The 19,412-nt window shown below is 37.3% G+C and overlaps 1 protein-coding gene across 1 annotated transcript; it reads right to left on the bottom strand.

Moving 5' to 3' along the window:
* Positions 1–3,969: 3,969 nt before the first annotated feature.
* Positions 3,970–18,779, bottom strand: ADH4 (alcohol dehydrogenase 4 (class II), pi polypeptide). The gene is made up of 9 exons (XM_019741145.2): positions 18,661–18,779; positions 18,061–18,162; positions 16,880–17,021; positions 15,412–15,499; positions 12,829–13,060; positions 11,449–11,709; positions 7,297–7,432; positions 6,670–6,808; positions 3,970–4,546 (listed from the first exon to the last, which is right to left on the bottom strand). The coding sequence occupies exons 1-9, from the start codon at positions 18,676–18,678 to the stop codon at positions 4,522–4,524; spliced, it is 1,143 nt and encodes a 380-aa protein (XP_019596704.1). The 5' UTR covers positions 18,679–18,779; the 3' UTR covers positions 3,970–4,521.
* Between the last annotated feature and the right edge of the window lie 633 nt (positions 18,780–19,412).

The following is a 19,412-nucleotide window of genomic DNA, read 5'->3' as shown; positions in this document are numbered from 1 at the left end:
GTATGAACACTCAGTCTCTGGAAGACCAGGAGGAGCAGCTGACTGAGAGCTGGACCCCCGTGGAGGGGTGGGAGGACGTGGATGGTTCTCCCACCAGCACAGGAAAAGCCATGCAGCTGCTGGAGAGATGGAGCCCCGTGGAGAGGTGGAAAGATGTGGACGGTTCCCCAACCAGCATAGGCTGGAGAAAGCAAAGGTCGTTGTGGCCCTGTGGGCCGGGAAGTTCCTGCTGAGGCAGCCTGGATGCGGGACTTGTCCCAGGAGGAAACGCTTGCTGAGTCCTCCATGGAAGATGAGGGTGAGGTCAAGGTCGTCCCTCACCCCCAGGACAGCCCTGGCGAATGACTATGGACTATGGGGAATTGCCTTCCATCCCTAATTTAATGGACAGCTTGACTGTTTGTTTGGGAACTTACCACCATGTAGTGGAACTGGGGGATATTTGCTTTTGTGTCTTGACTGGCCGCCATTGAGAATATGTAAGCACCTTGATTGTGAGTCGCTGTTGTTCCAGCAGGGTACCCTGAGAGGCCCAGAGAGAGTGGCAGTGCCCTGAGAGCCCTGGCCGAGCCCAGGAAGTGTGGCTGTGCCCACAGAGAGTGGCAGTGCCCTGAGAGCCCTGGCTGTGCCCGGGGAAACTAGTGGTACCCTAAGAAGTCCAGGAAGTCTGGCCGTGCCCAGAAGCACTGGTGGTGCCCTGAGAAACCCTGGCTGTGCCCAGAGAGCCTGGCTATGTCCAGGATATTGCATTCACCTCCAGGCTCCTCGCACAGGGCCCCTCACGGAAGACGCTTGTCGCGTAGATTGTGAGGCGGAGCCTGTAGGGGTGGAGTGTGGGGGCAGAGCCCCAGAAAGTAGTTTACAGGCTCTCAGCCTCACATAGACAGGTGCTGGCTCAGGTAGTAAATGGCCATCAACTGTGATTGCATGGCCATCAGCTGTGGCTAGTTGGCCGTCAGCTGTAACCAGTGAGCCATTGGCCACTAATATAACTGCTGTGGCTACGCTAGCAGAGAGAAGAGAAAGAATAGGGGCTGGCAAGAAGATGGCGGCTGGGCTGGCAAGTGTGGATGGCGGTTTGTGGACAGTGTGGATCCAGCCTCCAGTGAGAGTATAGTGCCGCCAGAGAGAATATAGTGGTATGACTCCCCTACCTATGGCTCCATGAGTGTTCCTTTTTGGCCTCACCATATCCTGCGTTCTTGTGTGGGGAGCGGGACCAGAGACCCCGCCAGGTCTCCCGCATGACAGGGGGCTAGAGTCCCCCACCCCTCTGGGGGGAACCTCCAGGGCTGAGATATCCCTCCTGAGTCTCAACTGCCACATCTTTCTATATTATTTTATGCCTTATTTACTTATAATTTCTACCTCAAAAGACCTTGAAACTTCAGAGAAGAAAAATAGTCCATCTTTGTGTTAAAGTGATAGAATAAGAGCATTCGGGTTTAATAGCATACCAAAGAGGAAATATTTAGGGGTTTTATACAACTCAGTATTTGTCAACAATGGAGATGGCTGACTAAAGAATATATAAATACAGCCTGATTTTACTGGTATATTATTCAGAATAACTATATTGTTTAGATTGCATAAGGAATATTGAGTTTAAGTATACTTAGAGATATTTAATTAGGAATAAAGACGACATGGTGGTAGGGGAGAAGGGGGCATGCCAGCTGTCCTCAATTATCACAGGGACTGAACTTATTCTGTGATGCTCCAGAGAGCTGACTAGGGAGGCAGACCTTGTTTTTAACCATAAGGGAAAAATTGGCCTGCGAAGTTGACTGACCACCTGTCATACCTGTAAAAATGATTTACTTATTGTGTTTGGGATTGGAAACCATCCATTTTTAGGGACCCAACCTTTTATTTTAAAAGTTGCACATTTTCAAAATTTGAAGATCAGGGCAATGAATACCTCAATTCTATGTCCTTCATCTAGATGTAACAATTAAATTTTTTTTTGGTCACATTCTCTCTCTCTCTCTCTCTCTCTCTCTCTCTCTCTCTCTCTCTCACACACACACACACACACACACACACACATTTTGATTAGCCATATGAAAGGAAGTTGCAAATTTCATGAAATTCATCCTTAACTTCTTCAGCAAGTATCTCCTAAGAACAAGGACATTACTGTTACCATCAATCTTTAAGATAACCTTCAAGATTTTCTCATAAGCAAGTCAGAAAAATACTGTGTTTTCCCTGTAACACAGGATTCAGTCATTGAGGTTAATAAACTCTGCCCTGCCTACCTCACAGGTTGCATTGCTGGAAGGCCTGCTATCTGCAAGGCTTTCAAAGAATATGAAAAGTCAAGAAGTAAAGGTCATGTGAAAATTTTGGAGAATCAGACAAAATATTACACATGGAAGTACTTTTAAAAATGTCAACTATGATGTAAATGAAAGTTGTTATTTTATATTAGTTTCAGGTGTAGTGGTTAGACATTTATATATTTTTTGCAGTGATTCCCCTGATTGGTCTACATCTACCTAGTACTATACACAGTTGTTGCAACATTGTTAGCTTTATTTTGTATGCTGTACTTTGTATCCCCGTGAATATTTTGTAACTACCAATTTCTATTTTTTAATCCCTTCACCTTTTTCACCCAGCTCCCCCAACGCCCTTTCCTCTGGCAATCGTAAGTTTGTTCTCTGTATGTATGAGTCTGTTCTGTTTTGTTTGTTCCATTTATTTTGCTCTTTAGATTCCACATATAAGTGAAATCATATGGTATTTGTCTTTCTCAGTCTGACTTAGCATAACACTCTCTAGGTCCATCCATGTTGGACCATGACTGTATTTTAAAAATGTATTGTTTTCTTCTCTGAAGAATATACTGTGATTGTATTGTCTTCTAAAGTCAAATATTGTTCACCCTATTAACTGGCATTCTTAAATATGTGTAATGATTTCAGACCAAAAAAAGTCATTAGAAAAATATACCTATATATCTTATTATGTTAGAGAATCCAAACCTTTAAAATAATGCCGCCTCCCCCCCTCCCCCCTTTGGAGGGGTCAAATTCCATTCCAGTTTGGTGGACACAGCATGTGTTAAGATTTCCACAAAGACACTCAGAGCCAAAGGAGCTCGGGGAAGGAAAAAAGCTTTGTGACTGCCAAGATCTGAAAAGGAGGTGGGTCTCCAACTGGATCTGAGGAGGACTGAGGAAACCGAGGAGGGGAAGGGGTGAAGAGGAAGAACATAACTGATATAGGGAAAAGCATGAGAAACGCCAACCACCTGTGGAATGGGTCCCATTCTCCACAATGCCAATAAAGGAAGCAATTACAAAATGGTTAATTGGCTTCTACTTCTAATGAAAGAGGATCTTAAATGAGCAGGAATATAAATTTCTACTTTGAGATATTAGTACCCTCTTCAGCCAAAGCTTCAGAAAAGTTTATCTTCTTTCAGAGGTCAACATGTGGTAAACATTTAAGAAATAAACAAAAAAAACTGGTGGGTTTCAGAAATCATGCTAAGCTAAGGGCTAGTCTTTGCTACTCTGATCCAGATTATTATCTGCCTTATTCTTAAACTGTTCATGTAGCATCTATGAGTCTAATACTTTGAAAACTCTCGTTTTGCTTTTCATATAAATCTGATTGTCTGTTAAATCTTGTAACTACAGATTGCTGATATTACTTTGTTATAAGTACATTGCTTTTTCTCAATTTTAGTTGACTAGAAAATAGACTTACTGCAAATTACAATCATTAAACTCTGTAAAGCTCTAAATATTATATGTTACAATAATTATCAAAGATAAAAAGGGCAAGTATTTAATAAAGATGGAAATTTGAGGGTATAGATGTTTTTCTTTTTAAAAATCTTCATATACATATTCATATACAAGTATATATAGCTTCTGGTATCCGACTACTTGTGATTATAGTTTATAGCGGTAAAGTGGGGCTAAGAAAAAAGAAATGAATACTTGTTAAAAATGAAATTATTTAGCAGTTTATTAAAGAATAACTTGTACCTTATTGGAACTCAGAAATTACAAAACAGCATTATATATAATGTATACATATTTTAAAGATAATATAGGTATCTTATGTATGCATGTATAATAGTGATTTTTTCTAGTAAAATTTTTTTATTATGGAAAATTTTAAACATATACAAAAACAGATAGTATACTGAGATCCCATATATTTATCACCCAACCTAAAATTTTGTGAACGTATAGCCAATCTAGTTTTTTTATTACCCTTTCATCATCACTTCCACTTCTCTAGAACTAGTTTTAAACAATTCCTAAAGATCATATGATTCTATTCATAAACACATCAGTTATCATAGTTATTTAACATAGGAAATATTAATATATTTTATGGATACAAATGTTGTTATTTTTATAGCTATTTGATGTTGAGATGTTAACTATGAATATGTGTTTAAATTCATGGTGATCCTTGGTTCATCATATCAGGTTATAAATTAACTGTACAGGTTCGGATTCACTCAGATAGTATTCCATATTGTGCCTGGCATCTTCAAAAGAGCAAGACTGTTCGAATGCTGTTAATAATTATAAAACAATAATCAGTGTAATTTTCATGACAAATTTAACCAAAACCCACAAATAATTTTTGTTTTTGCATTTCAGGATTTGAGTTAATCTTTCTTTATAGGCACACAATTTGCTAAGCCTCATTTCATTTGTCTTGTCACCCTCTTCCATTCAGGGTATTAATAATATTTTTTATACAACGCCAATAAGCTGGCTGGAAATTGAGGACCCTCACTTGCCCCTGGGTCCTTTTTGCCCAGTGGTGCTGTAGAGAAGTAGAGCGTGCCAAGATTGTAGTGAAGTTTTCATCTTGGAGTAGTCACTGCTCTTGGCTCTTCTGTAGCCTTGGGCAAATTGGGCATCAAAAGGGGGTGGTTGGTGTGCTGGGATGCTACTTTCTTAGAACCCAAATATTCCTGGATAACTTCTTCCACATGTAGAAGCAAAGGGAGGGCTATGCCTCAAGGACAGAGAATTCCTTATCTCAGACCTTACAGCTGGAGCTGTGGAGTCTCTGGCATCAGTAGGTTGCTGTGCATAAATGTTTTCTTCACTCAGGGACTGGAAGCTACACCTCTCTGTGGAGGGACAACCTCTGTGTCCTTTCCTCACCATGAATAAGGGTCACTGTACCTTAACAGGCCAATTGATCACTATATCCTATCCCCTTTCCTCCACTTCCATGCTTCTGTGTAGTTGGTGTGGCAGGAGAGCCTGTCCTCAATTGTGTTTCCTGTATCTACATAGTAAGTACACCTGGGAAGGCCGGTCCTCTGCCTTCTCCATCTGTGTGGGAAGTCAGTGAGCCAGAGGGGTAGTGTGCGGCTTCATTCAGCAGTTTGCCCTACACCTCCATTTTACCACTATCAGGCCTACCTTAAGAGTATGGGAGACTTGCCCAATTATTAATAAATAATGCAATCTTTTCCATTTGGCTGCCCCTTAGCTTTCCTTGTTGGGTATATTCCATGAATGAAACTCTAGGGAAAAGGGGTAGTGGTGGAGAGGCTATAAGCTCCAGGGTCTAAAGCCCCAACCCCAACCAGCTCCTAACTTGAGGAATGCTCCTTATGGGGATTTTGAGGTCTTGCAAGATATTGAGGGGCTTGTACATTAAGTTACTTAGCATAGCTTAAAAAATAGTGTTTATTTCTTTTCTTGTTATTGAACTTCTTCTTGATATGTTGTAGCTAATATGTTTCCAAATTAGGAAAAAATGTCAGTAAAGACATTTTCTTAGGTTTCTGTCCCATGAAATAACCTGGGTCCTATACCTTTCCAGCCATTGTGTCATGGACTTATTTTCTTCTTTTGTAACATTCCTTCTCTGCATCAAACTTCTGTCATTTAACATTAGGCCTTTTCTCCCCTCTCTTTTATAATGTCTTCTCTTTTCTTTTTTTGTTTTTTTTTGTCCTACATCTCCTCCATGCAACATTGTTCCTGGTGTTTTAGCCTTTGCTTCTATTGATGAAGGCTGTGCTTGGAGAACCTAGTCTTACCCATGCCCTAACTGGTAGGGATCCCCCAGTGGGGAACTTTTTATAAATCAGTTCTCAGGGCCCATGCCAAGGGGGCATAACAGAGCTGAAATTGTGGCTCAGATGTATCTTATAGGAGATCTATGACAAAGCAAGAGACAGAGAGTTGGGGCATCCTTTAAGTATCTGATACTGGCCACTTACTGCTCACATCTCTATGGTTTTCCTTTCACCTGATTCTGGGACAGAAAGGTGTGCAGTGTGCACTCGTTGTCAAGTTGCCTAACATAATGATTCCAGAGCCAGGGCTATATTGTACTAGAGGGGCATCACATTATTCTATAGAAACGTCTCTTTCTAGGGAGCATCCACAACGGAGTTAACGATTGTGCAAGGGAAAATAAGTGTCAGTTTATACCACCACTCAATGTTGGAACAGTGCATGGCAGGGTACCTTATGGAAACAGAGTAGGAAGCTTCCCCCCCAACCTAAATGGCTACTATTTAATCTCTTAAGCACATCACATATAGTGCATCTGATGATGAGGAAAGTGTCAGAAAAGACACACTGACTAGTTTTTAACATCAAATAAAAATAGAATCATCATAAAGGTTTTTCAAACCACCTACCCAACTGTTTGGTAATTTACCTTTTTCCTTGGTACATTAGGTCAAAAGCCTCATTGATTTTGTCAAAAGGCAGGGTATGGGTCACCAATGCATCCAGATTGAATTTCTTATTCTTGTAGTCAGTAAACAACTTCGGGATAGAATCTATACCTTTCCAACCTGTAATTTGGCCAAAATTGCAAATAAAGACATGCTGCTTGACATAAAGAGATAGTTTAATCAGTATTTGTTGAATAAATGAAATTATTTCGGCAGATTTGGCTTACTCCAAATAGATGAACCTCCTGCCCATCTTTAACTTTCTATACTTTTATCTACTTTAACAAATTTTCTTCATAAGAAAAATTCAAGATTATTTTCTATTTCTCGATAGAAATTATCTCAGTTTGGTCAAAGTTTGCCTTTTGTTCCTCAATGTTAGTTCATTTTAATGCAAATTGAACTTCAGTTTGCAAGTGGTAGTTATTCTTCTATTACAAACTTTACTTTCAAGTAATTAATTAATAGAATAGTTTTTATGTAGTCTTTAGATGTATTCTAGGCACCCACTATTTAAACAACAAATTATTTTCCTTTCCTTTCAATAATCTTCATTATAAGACTTTCAGTACTACTATGGAGAAAATTAAAAGAAAAAAAATACTGACCACCAAATAATGTTCCATTGATAGTACGGCCAGTTAGTAGGTCCGTTAGAGAAATAGTCAATCCTTTGTCATCAATGGCAGCTCCAACGAGAGTACATGATCCCCAGCCTACCGTTGTACACTCCAGAGCTGCTTTCTGGAAGGTCAAATACAAAAGGCTAGCTGAGTAAAAGTAGAACATGACTTCAGTGGATGTGTATTGTGTTTCAGGGAAAATTTATACTTTGCATATGAGATAATGGGCATCAAGCTAATGAGGTCATAGTGTTATACTCGTGGATCAAGCTTTAAGGCTTATGTTTTAGATAAAACGTTCAATAAAATTATGAACTTCATTAAAAAAGATATTTAAAAGAGACAACATATTATTTCCCTCTCTTTAATACCATAGTTATGCTGAACCTAGAATGTATATCAAGAAAAATACACATACTTGAAGTTAGAAAAGACCTATAGATGATATCATAAACTCTAATCAGCAAGCTTTTGACTATTTACCATGGGTATATAGTAAAGTGTTTGCAATTCCAGGGGCATATGATCAAAATCTTTAAAGTCATGAAGAGAAGGTGATTGAGAATTCACTAGAGCCTAGGATGAGGCATATACTATAAACTTAGTAGATCTCAATGTAGGATAGATGAAAAGAAATGCTATTTAAAACAGAGGGCAAAATAGTTAAACAAAATGACATTGGCTGCTGCTCATGAGAAGGCATTTCATCGGCCGCCCTACACTTTATAGCTCTCCTACAGTTAGGTAGAGTGATGTGACTAGTTCTGGCCAATCAGCTATGAGCAGAAGTGATGTGTGTAATTTCCTAGCCCAAACAAGAGAAGGCAATGTGCAACCTGCCAGTTGTCCCTTCTTCTGCTGTAACAACCAAGAGGACCTCATGTTGAGATTGTGAAGCCATAAATTTGAACCTCTTTGATAGATGAGGCACAGCATGAAGGACAGTGGCTCAAGGCAGTTGCATTGATTGTTGCATGAGAGAAAAAGAAAGCATTCATTATCTTAGCCTACTGTAATTTTGGGATTAATATAAAAATGCCAGAGATTGAAAATGTAAATAAGTTTAACAAAGATATAAACTTGTGATGGCCATTCCACATAGAAGCCCTATGGTAGGTAAATACATGAATATTTAGAATGTTTTGAGACTAACGTTATAGAAGAAAAATATAAACTTTGTCCTATATCCCTTGCCATACTCAGCAGTGTACTTGATTCCAACCTATTGGGGCAAGTTTTACTTTTACAGAAGTCCCAATAGGAAATTCAATTTTTTTTCATCACTGATCACTATATGAAAGAATGAGTTTGAAGCACAGTAAATTCCCTCCCTTTTCTCTCTTTCTCTGTCTTACTAATGATGGAAAATGCAATGACCTAGAACTTTAAGAATGTTTTGAAATTTTTATTTTATTATGTATTTATTGTTTTGAGAATTCCTAACATTTCTTTTCTTTCTTTCTTCTTCTTCTTCTTCTTTTTTTTTTTTTAAATAATTTTTATTGGGGAATATTGGGGAACAGTGTTTTTCTCCAGGGCCCATCAGCTCCAAGTCATTTTCCTTCAATCTAGTTGTGGAGGGTGCAGCTCAGCTCCAAGTCCAATTGCCATTTTCAATCTTTAGTTGCAGGGGGTGCAGCCCACCATCCCATGTGGGAATTGAACCGGTGACCTTGTTGAGAGATCACGCTCTAACCAGCTGAGCCATCTGGCCGCCCACATTTCTAAATAGCAACTCTCTACTTTTTGTACTTATTTTTGTATGGCAGAAACAGTTTTGCTTACATATACTGTATAGAGAGATCTGTGAAGAAGGAAAAGACCAGAGACACTACCTGTCACCTGAGGTAGCTGCTTACATTGACTCCTGTTTTTGAAAAATGTTTTTCGTATTGCTTTTTCTACATTTGTGACTTTACTCCAAGCAAAGAATTAACCTCCACAATGATGACTTAGTTAAATGGGAGTTTGTATGAAATACAGGATCGTATGTAGTAGCCTCTGATAACTTTTGGTGAGAATTATTTTTAATTCTCAAAAATCTTATAAAATTGTCAATTATTGTGACTTTCTTTTTTTAAAAATTAAAGTTTATTGGGGGTGACAATGGTTAGTAAAGTTACATAGGTTTCAAGTGTACAATTCTGTAATACATCATCTATGTATCACATTGTGTGTTCACCACCCAGAGTCAGTTCTACTTTCATCACCATATATTATATTTGACCCCTTTTACTTTCAAATTGTTCTGTTGGGTTCTTTAGGCTGATTTAGAGCATTAAAGGTCATTGAAATCAAGTTCATACGCACTAATGGAATCTCCTCTATAATCCAAAAGTGTAGCTTTCCCTAAATATGGAAACTTTTAGTAGAAGGGTAGCTAGCTAATTTGTGTGTGTGTGTGTGTGATTAAATAAATCCATCACTTTTTATTTGGAATCTCTAGTGTAATTCTTTTCCATAATTTAAAATATGTTTCCTGGTGTAATAAATAAGTTAATATTAGAACCTGCCAAGTTTTACATCAGTGGTCTTCAATTTTAGAAACTTAAAAAATATATTGGCACCTGGGCCCCCAACTCGTGAGACTATCCTTGGGTATGGTCCATTCAGTGGTACTAAGAAACAACAACTCCCCAGGCACTTCGTAATTATAGCCAGTGTTGAGACTATCTGTACTAGAAAAATAAGGTGAATAGGCTGAATTTCAATGTTTGCAAAAAAAAATATTGAACTGCGGGAAGTGGAGGAATCGCTGTGGTTCATTGCAAACTGCAGGTGCCAAGGACAATTTAAAAAGCAGGGCCTGAAGCTTTGAACATCGGGGAGCAGGGCAGGACAAGGAGCCCTGAATGCATGGATTTCCAGTAATAGCTAACATCTACTGAGTGCTTGTTCCCTTCTGGAGCCTCTTTTAAATAGGTACATTATTATAATGAAACCATTCCGAGAGGAAAGACCCAGGAATGCCAGGCTGTTGCTCTCAGCAGCTCTGCCTGGTCTCCACTCTCTTCTGGGGAATGCATCAGTCAGGTAACAACCAAGGGGAGGCACCAGCAAAGCCTGCTCCTGTTGAAGTATAGATTTTATTTTTATACCTTCCCTAGTGGAGAATTTTAGGAGCCAGGCTGAATGAAGGTGTAAATAAAAGCAAATAACACACAACTACTTCACAGCTCTCACTAATGAAATGAGAAGGATCCATAGGCAGATAATTTAGTTGGTGAAGTCTTTGGTTATCTAATAAAAACAAACAAACAAGCAAACAAAACAACAACAACAAAAAACCCTCTACTCAGTGTCTTTGAGCAAATATACACTAGGTAACTATTCTCTGGAGAGTAAGGCTGGGCACTCTGGTAGGTTCACTTTTCCACTTTTTATCTGTGCAGTTGACTCTTTACCCCTCTTTCTGGAATAAAATAGACAGGGCTGGCTTCAGGGGCCTGCAGGCAGTGCAGTCCCTCAGGGACTTCTCAGAAGGGCCCTACAAAGTGTGTAGCCCATCCTGAGAGGAGAAGAAATCTCAATGATAGAAAATTGGAGTGGTTAGGAAAAAAAGATTTACTTTTTAATTTTGCAGTGTGTGTGAGAGTGTGTTTAATATATTGAAAATTTCAAATATATAATATGTACCTAATTTTGTAGCCCATTGATTGAGATCTGAACAGACAGAACTGGATCAATTGTAGGTTGCTGACCTCTCCCCATTCTGCTTTTAGATGGGAGTGGGTACCTCTGGCTGCTAGGGTGTCACCAGTCACCTTCTCTTACTGACTCCTTTATATCTACCTTTTCTTTTCTTACTTTTTTGTCCACTTCTCATATGCACAATTCTTTTAAAATTTCCATTTCTAAGTTTTCTCTTAATTTGTTGCTGAGTCTCATGTGGAAGAATAAACATAAATATTAATAACATTAATATTTATAGTAATCAGTAATATTTATTAAATATCAATCACCATAGACCACATAATATCTAATATATTATTAATAAACATTAATTATTATATAAAGACATTATATATGTATACAAATAATATTAAATATGAAATGAATAAATATATTAATATATATGGTCAATATTTATTCATGTTAACAAGTATTATTATATGCTGTTATAAAAAACATACATACCATGGCTTCAGCTCCACCTGCACAGTCAAGGGCAAAATCCACACCTCCGTCGGTCATTTCAATGATAACCTCCTGGACAGGTTTATGGAGGTCTCTAGGATTGAGGCAGTCAGTGGCTCCAAGGGCTTTGGCTTTTGTAAACTTCTCACTGTTGATGTCAACAGCTATGATTCTGGAAGCTCCTGCTGCTTTGCAACCTATTACAGCAGAAAGACCGACACCTCCCAGGCCAAAAACAGCACAAGTAGAACCAGGGGTGACCTGCAGGCAAGAAAATCATAAAATAGCTTGAAAAGAAGCTGGTCCCACTTTTTTTTTTTTTTTAAGGGACAGAGTGAGGTGGGGGCAGGAACATAAAAATAAAGGACTGCCTGTCGTAAGATGAAATGATATAGCCACTTGGGGAAATCTGCCAATGTCAACGTGGATGAATCACTGACTAAATTTGGGGAATCATTTGAGGGCCATTAGGACGATCAGTTCATAAGGAACAAGCCCTCGTGAAAATCATTTCCTTATTTGCTTTTTCCTTTAGTGTTATCAGAATAAAACTCTAAGACTCACACATTTTAAAGGGTTTATTGTTTTTCTTTTTTAATAGGTCACAAATAATTTGATGTCTATATTTCTAATGTCCCTTATTTGGTTGTGTTAATATTACAGTTGGTTTTGAATGACCACTAATGTTTCTCTAAACATGAATTAACTTACTCAATCATCTCAAATTATCAATTCATTTCAATGGAATGAGGTCCAAATTTCCTTTCATGGCATTGAAGGATTTTTATTATCTGACAGGTTACCTTCCAACTTGATCTCCATGATATTTCCAGTACTACAGCCACGTCAAACAGTTGCACTTTGCCTTTCCTCACCTGAGATCCTCTCTTGGAGCCACAAAGGGAGTAGGATGAGAAGCAGAGATGACTTACTACAGTTTAGGGAGAGGAATTTGTAGCATTAGGGAGAAAGTAGGAGGGAGATGGAGATGGAGATGCGTGGGGGTCTCTGTCGTTTCTATTGTCTCTTGACTGGGTCTGCTGTCCCAGGATGAAGATTTATATTTAGGGGACATATTTAAGCAGGCTGTATTTAAACTAGGGATGGTCTATAATATAACATACTAAGATAGGAATGTTAACATGAACTGGGAGCCAGAGGCTGGGCCAGATGTCTTACATATATGATATGATTTAATTATCACACCAATTTGTAGTAGATATTTTGATAGAGAGATAACAGTAGAGAGGTTAAAGAACTTGGCTAAAATCACAGAGGTAATACATGACACAGCCAGGGTTTGAAGCTAATTCTAGCTGCTTTATCCCACTGCCACCCTAGTAACTTCTATTTTATATAACTTGGTGGTAACCATTTTACCTTGGCAATATTGATTGCAGCTCCATAGCCAGTTGAAAACCCACATCCAAGCAAACAAACTTTTTCTAAATTTGCATCATCATCTATTTTGGCAAGGTTGGTATCTGATACTACAGTGTACTGAGAGAAGGTACTCGTCCCCAAGAAATGGAAAACTGGTTTTCCTTTGCAGGTAAACCTGCTGGTTTTGTCTTCCATTAGTTCTTGATCAGCAATAAGATTTTTGACTCGACTAGAAAAATTTTTAAAAAGATACAAAAAAAGAGACCATAAATGGACCACTGACTACCTTCTTGAAAAAAATATTAGGCATTAAATATTTGTTATAAAAATTTTATGATCTGGAATATTGAGTAAATGACTTAAGAATTTTGCCTAAATAGTTATACATAAACAAATATAATATACAATATAATACATTATATATTTATTTGTTATATAAATGACATATTAACATTATATAATATACATATATAATATAAGTATATAATATAAATCATATATAAATATAATATAAATAATATATAATGTAATACATGATATAACAAATAGAAATAGTCTAAAGATAATGATGATAATAACAAACTTTTTACTGAATAATTTTTATGTGCTGAGAACTCTTTTAAGGGTTTTACATGTATTAATTAAAAAAAATTTTATTGTGAACAACTCAAATATATATAAAAATAGAAAGAATACCATAATGAATCTCAGTGTAACCATCTCCCAGCTTCAGCAATTATCAGCTCATGGCTGATCTAGTTTCATCTATTACCCACCCCAACCCCCACACCACCACTTATCCTCCCCACATTTTGCACTATTTTGAAGTAAATACCAGACATCACTATTTCATGATAAATATTTCAGTATGTATCTCTAAAAGAGAAAGATTCTTGTGGGTCCACACAGTATACTTGGTTGATATGTCTCTTAAGTCGTTTTTAATTTATAGGTTCTCACTTTCCCCTTTGTTTTTTCCTTGCTATTTATTTATTGAAGAAACAGTCGTTTGTCCTGTAGAGTTTTCCTCATTCTGGATTTTTCTGATTGTGTTATTATAATCTGGTTTACCATGTTTCTCCATCCCTGTATTTCCTCTAAACCAGTGTTCTTGATCTAAATGCTTGATCTGATTTAGGGTTTTTTATTTTTGTAAGAGTATTTCACAGGTTGTGTTGCATTATTTTCATCTGGAGGCGTATAATACCTTGTCTCTCTTTTTGTTAGAAACAATTGATGGCCCATGCCAAAGTCTGTTATTTCATTAAAGGTTTGCAAAAGGATGTATTAATTCTTTGATTACCTACAACAAACCTGTGAAGTAGACATTATTATTATCATCCCTATTTTATAGATGAGGAAACTGAGATGAGACACAGCAATAGATGTAACAAAAGTACAAAAACTAGTTTCAATTAGCATTAAGGACAAATCTTTCTATAGTCTCAGTAAAGAATAAGGTGATTAAGATTTTGGACTCTGAAGCCATATTGCATAGATTCAAAATTAAGCTCCAAGACTTATATCAATGTGGCTTTGGAATAAACTACTTTACTGTGCATCATTGAATTCTCCTCTCATCTTCTGTAGAAATAGCTACTATTCTGAATTTGGCATTTATCATTCCAGTGATATATTTACATCTTTATACATGTGACCGTAAACAATATATGGTATTATTTTTGTATACAACACCTTACTAAATATATCTGTTAACAACTTGCTTCTTTCCCTAACATTATTTGTGTGAGATCACAGTGGGTCCCCCTTATCCCCATGGGATATGTTCCAAGACTCTCAGTGGATACATGAAACCTTGGATGGTACCAAACCCTATATATACTATGTTCTTTTTCCTGTACATACATACATACCTACATACATACATACCTTTTCACTTAAAGGAAGCACTTATGGCTTCTCTTTTCCATATCTGAATTGCCAGCATCACTACTCTGGCACTTTGGGATTATTATTAAGTAAAATAAGGGCTACTTGAACACAAGCACTGAGAGGCCATGACAGTGATCTAATAACTGAGACGGCTACTAAGTGACTAATGGCTGGGGAGTTTATACAGTGTGGATTCACTGGACAAATTGATGATTCACGTTCTGGGCAGGGTGTGGTGGGATTTCATCCCACTGCTCAGAATGGTGTACAATTTAAAATTATGAATTGTTTATTTCTAGAATTTTCCATTTAATATCTTCAGACCATGGGTAGAGTGAAAGTGAAACCACGGATCAGAGGGATTACTGTATTTTACGTCAATACATATAGATCAAGTTTAGCCATTTTCAGTATTATATAGTACTCCATTGTGTTGTTACATAATAATTTGTTAACTAGTCTCTTATTGATGGACAATTGTGCTCTTTTCAATTGTTTGTTATTAATAGAAACAATGTTGCAATGAACATTCTAGTACGTGTATCCTTCGGTGGTTTCACAACAGTTTCTAAGAGTGGAATTGGTGGATAGAAAGTATGCACCTCTTCAGCCCCTCTTGTATTGCCAATGTACTGCCCCAGATATTTGTACCAGTTTATACTCTTACTAGCAGTGTATAGAGCTTACCTGAGTTTTGCGCAAAAATTTGTGCGCGGGCTCAGACAGAACTTGCATTTTCTACATTGAGGTGTATAGAGTGGAATTACTTTGTCACCTAGAAAGAAAGGCCATACGTTGGATGGTGCCTAAGATGTTACTTATAAATAGTTTCTACCAGATGTATTGGTAGAAAACACCATTCTTTGTGGTAGACATTTTATTTTCAGCAGAAAGTATAGGTGGCTACAACATTTTGTTACTCTATAAAATGGCTGATTCCCCCAAGTCTTGCATACACTGTCTTTGTTCTTTGTCTTTGTTTCTCTGCTGGGCAGTCAAACAACAAATCTGTATTGATACCATCAGATGATGAGTCCTGTCTGAGACACTGCTGATGCAGAGCCATTGCGACTCTCTGCATTGTGGCTATTATTTACTACATTTCTAAACACCTGTATGGAATACAACATTCTTACATAATAGGAGAGGTGGCGGACAGTCATAGGCTAGATATGGAGAGCAAATGTTATATCATCTCCATGTTTCACCATTTGTTTCACTCTCAAATTCCAGGATTCTACTTTGTATTAAATTTACCAAGGCCCAATAATAATTAGCATTTGTTCAACATTTAGTATGTGCCTGGTACCATTCTAACTGCTTCCTTGTATTGTCTCATTTAATTCTGAGAATAACCCTTTGAAATGGGTACTATTATTGTCCCCACTTTAGAAAACAGAAATCTGAGTGACAGACAAGTAACTTAACTGGCTAAGGTCACACAGTCAGTAAATGGCAGAGCTGGGACATTGGCCCGACTCCTTCGTGGATGCAAACCTTTTGGGAACAACTGGTTTTTATGCTCTTGTTTGGAATGGAAAGATACTAATACACCTGCACGTTTGGAACATTAAAGGAAAAAGAATGAAATGATTTATTCTGCCTGACAAGTGAGGATTACATAACCCCTATTCCAGTATTTGGTGGATCTGTTATGAAATATGAGGTAAATAATTTCAGCCATTGGCGTGTTTCATTAACATATTATTTTTATCTTTCAAACTTCCAAAAAGACAATCTAACACTGACATATATATATTTCTCACTTAAATTACTGATAGATCTCATTCTTTAAATTCTTATAATATTAAATTAGTTTTCTGTTTTATTTAGAGGTTGATATAAGTTGTCATTTGTACCTCCATGGAAGCTTCAGTTTAAACTAACTGTAGTTTTGCTTCATGGGACAGTTTCTCAGTGCTATTTGTAAATAAAGTGACCATATTCCCTAGATTTTATTTAGATAATTCTGATTTCAAATATTCTGTCTCATTGTTAGACTGTGATAGATTGTGTGTCTCAGTTTTGCTTTGGAAAAGATGGTGCCCCTATGTAAACAGGGGTAAATTATAGCATGAAAAGCCAGGATTGTGCCAGGAATTATGTCAGAAATATCCTGACATTTCCATTTAATTGGAATCAGAAAATAAAATACCTGGTTTGACACTGGTCACTCCTGGTCCAACACTTTCCACAATTCCTGCAGCCTCATGGCCAAGGACCACCGGGAAAATAGGCTCCGTAAATTTAGGATGGATAACATGGGCGTCAGTATGACACAGGGCAGTGGCAATTATCTACAAAGTAACCACATACTTGAGTTGTGTTTCTGTAATTATATGATTGGGTCCTTAGGTGGATAATTTTAGGCCCAATGTCACCTTGAAACAACATTCTTTGATCTCAATAAAAGAATTATATTTTGAAAAAAAAAGGAAAAAATAAAAATATGTTAGGATATATTCTTTTCCTCTTATACCTTTGTTTTCTACCTCTTGCTGTCATTGGAAAATCATAAAAAGAGATATAATTGTCAGTTACTGTCTCCAGGAGAGGAGAGATCAAAGGTAATAGGGAAAAGTTAAATAAGTTTAACAGGCAGAAGGAATGGAGGGAACAGGTTTCTAGGTCTTGTTCAAATTGTGTTGAAATTACATGAAATAGAGGTAATAAAAATTTTATAGTTAACAGTAAGATATCAGATAAAGGATTATCTAAATTAATTCCTGTATTATTATTGTTATTCAAGATTCTGCTCATGAGGCTATCCCATTTATTTTCACATATAAACTCTTACTGTGGTTGTCTGGAAGAAAAACATAAGCCTGGCAGCTGTGGGGAAAATGGAGAAATTCTCCAAACTTGCCATCTATGAGCTCTCTGTGAGGAGTGGGTTAGCAGTGTGTCTTCTCCCTGCTAACCCACCTCTGTCTCTTCATCTGGGCACCCAAGACCCTATACTGTCCAGGGTAGCACTTTAGTTTTTCCTCTCCTTTGTTTTGAACCAAATTTACTAACTTCCTTTTAATAACACTTTCCAAAAACTGGCAAATGGTAAACAAAAAGAAAACATAACTAATCCTAATCCAAAGCATTAATGATTAATAGTAAGATAATTTAATTACATTTTAAGACCATTATCAATAACTACTGATAAATAATTAATAATTTACGCCTCCTGGGGCTAAGGTCTGTTTTTATCTGAAGCTTAAAATATGATTTCCCCATACAGAAAACTCCAGGGCCCCTCAGTCATACGGCATGGGCTTGACTTGACAGAAGCCACGTCAGCACTTACTGCCTTGCCTGTCCTGTCCAGGGAAAGTCCCCACTCACCTGAATTCGAACTTCATGAGCCTTGGGAGGAGCTACCTCAACCTCTTCTATGCAAAGGGGCTTGCCTACTTCCCAGGCAATGGCTGCTTTGCATTTAATAACCTAGGGGAGAGAGAGGGAGAGAGGAAGAAAGGGAGAGAGAGAGAGAGAGGGAGAGAGAGAGAGAGAGAAAGAAAGAATATATATTTTTGATAGTTGTTATGCAATTGTGAATCATGTTTTAAAACATCATTGGTTTTATTTATAAACTCGATATGTATTAATTATGGGAAGTTTGAAAGTACAAATAAAAGCAACAGAAATAAAATCCACACTTGTAATTTCATCACCTGTAATTTCATGAGGTAAATCCTTTGAGTATCCCCAAATGGGATCATATTGTGTATGATATTTTGTAATCTACTTTTTTCTACTTATTAATGTACTATGAATATTTTCCATATTTTTCTATTATTCATAATTCCTATCATGGGGAATCCTTTCAATAAACTTTAAATCAATGCCTTCTGGAAGTAATACCTGAAGGAAGCTTCTTTTAGTAAATGCATTGAGACCAAAAAAAAAAGAAGAATTGAACAAAGAAATAGTGCATTTGCTTACTTTGCCCTTGGTGCTCATTTTTCTTGGGGAAATTCTCCTTGGAAATTTCTCTCTGACTAAATAAGTTCTTCCACTTCTATCCAGGGTGCTCTGTCTTCTGTAATGAACTGTCAGTGAATAAATACCTGCCCTGCTCTTTTATTGTCCAATCACTTTCCTTTGGTTGCTGTGATCCACAGCTCTCTGCCCAAACCTCACACGTCATTTGTGCTATTATATTTCAGCAGCAAACATCCAATGCTCCCAGCCATTATTTGGAGCTGATTTTTGTTTATTCTTTTCCTTTTATTGCATAATATAAGATAATAAAGTTTATTAAACATACGAGGTCTGGCAATTAAGTTTGTGAGCTTGTTGCAATGATGTTGCTAACTCTTTTTGATATCAGAGGGATTATTTATTATGAATTTGTATCAATGGGACAGTTAACCAAGTTTACTACTTGGAAGGGCTGTAAAGACTGCATGAAAAAGTTAGATGACCTGAACTTTTCACCAACAGTTCATGGCTCTTGCATCATGGCAATGCACTGGCTCACACAGCACTGTCTGTGAGGGGGTAAACAAATAACAGCCAGTAAACAAATAACTGTATTGAAACACCCACCCTACTCACCTGATCTGGCCCCCAATGGCTTCTTTCTTTATCCAAAGATAAAGGAAATATTGAAAGGAAGACATTTTGATGACATTCAGGACATCAAGGGTAATACAACGACAGCTCTGATGGCCATTCCAGAAAAAGAGTTCCAA

Source organism: Rhinolophus sinicus, linkage group LG02, assembly GCF_036562045.2.
Source record: "Rhinolophus sinicus isolate RSC01 linkage group LG02, ASM3656204v1, whole genome shotgun sequence".
Lineage (NCBI taxonomy): Eukaryota > Metazoa > Chordata > Mammalia > Chiroptera > Rhinolophidae > Rhinolophus > Rhinolophus sinicus.
The sequence above is the reverse complement of the archived record's forward strand: the minus strand, read 5'-3'. Positions and strand labels throughout refer to the sequence as shown.

Bases quoted from the DNA above. Each gene is read 5' to 3' on its own strand.
- ADH4 (XM_019741145.2), bottom strand. The intron at 17,022-18,060 runs GTGAGTGGGGAC...GTTACTTTGTAG, and splicing joins CTCATGAAGTTCGAATTCAG to ATAATTGCCACTGCCCTGTG. The intron at 6,809-7,296 runs GTCAGTATTTTT...GCCAAATTACAG, and splicing joins CAATGGAACATTATTTGGTG to GTTGGAAAGGTATAGATTCT.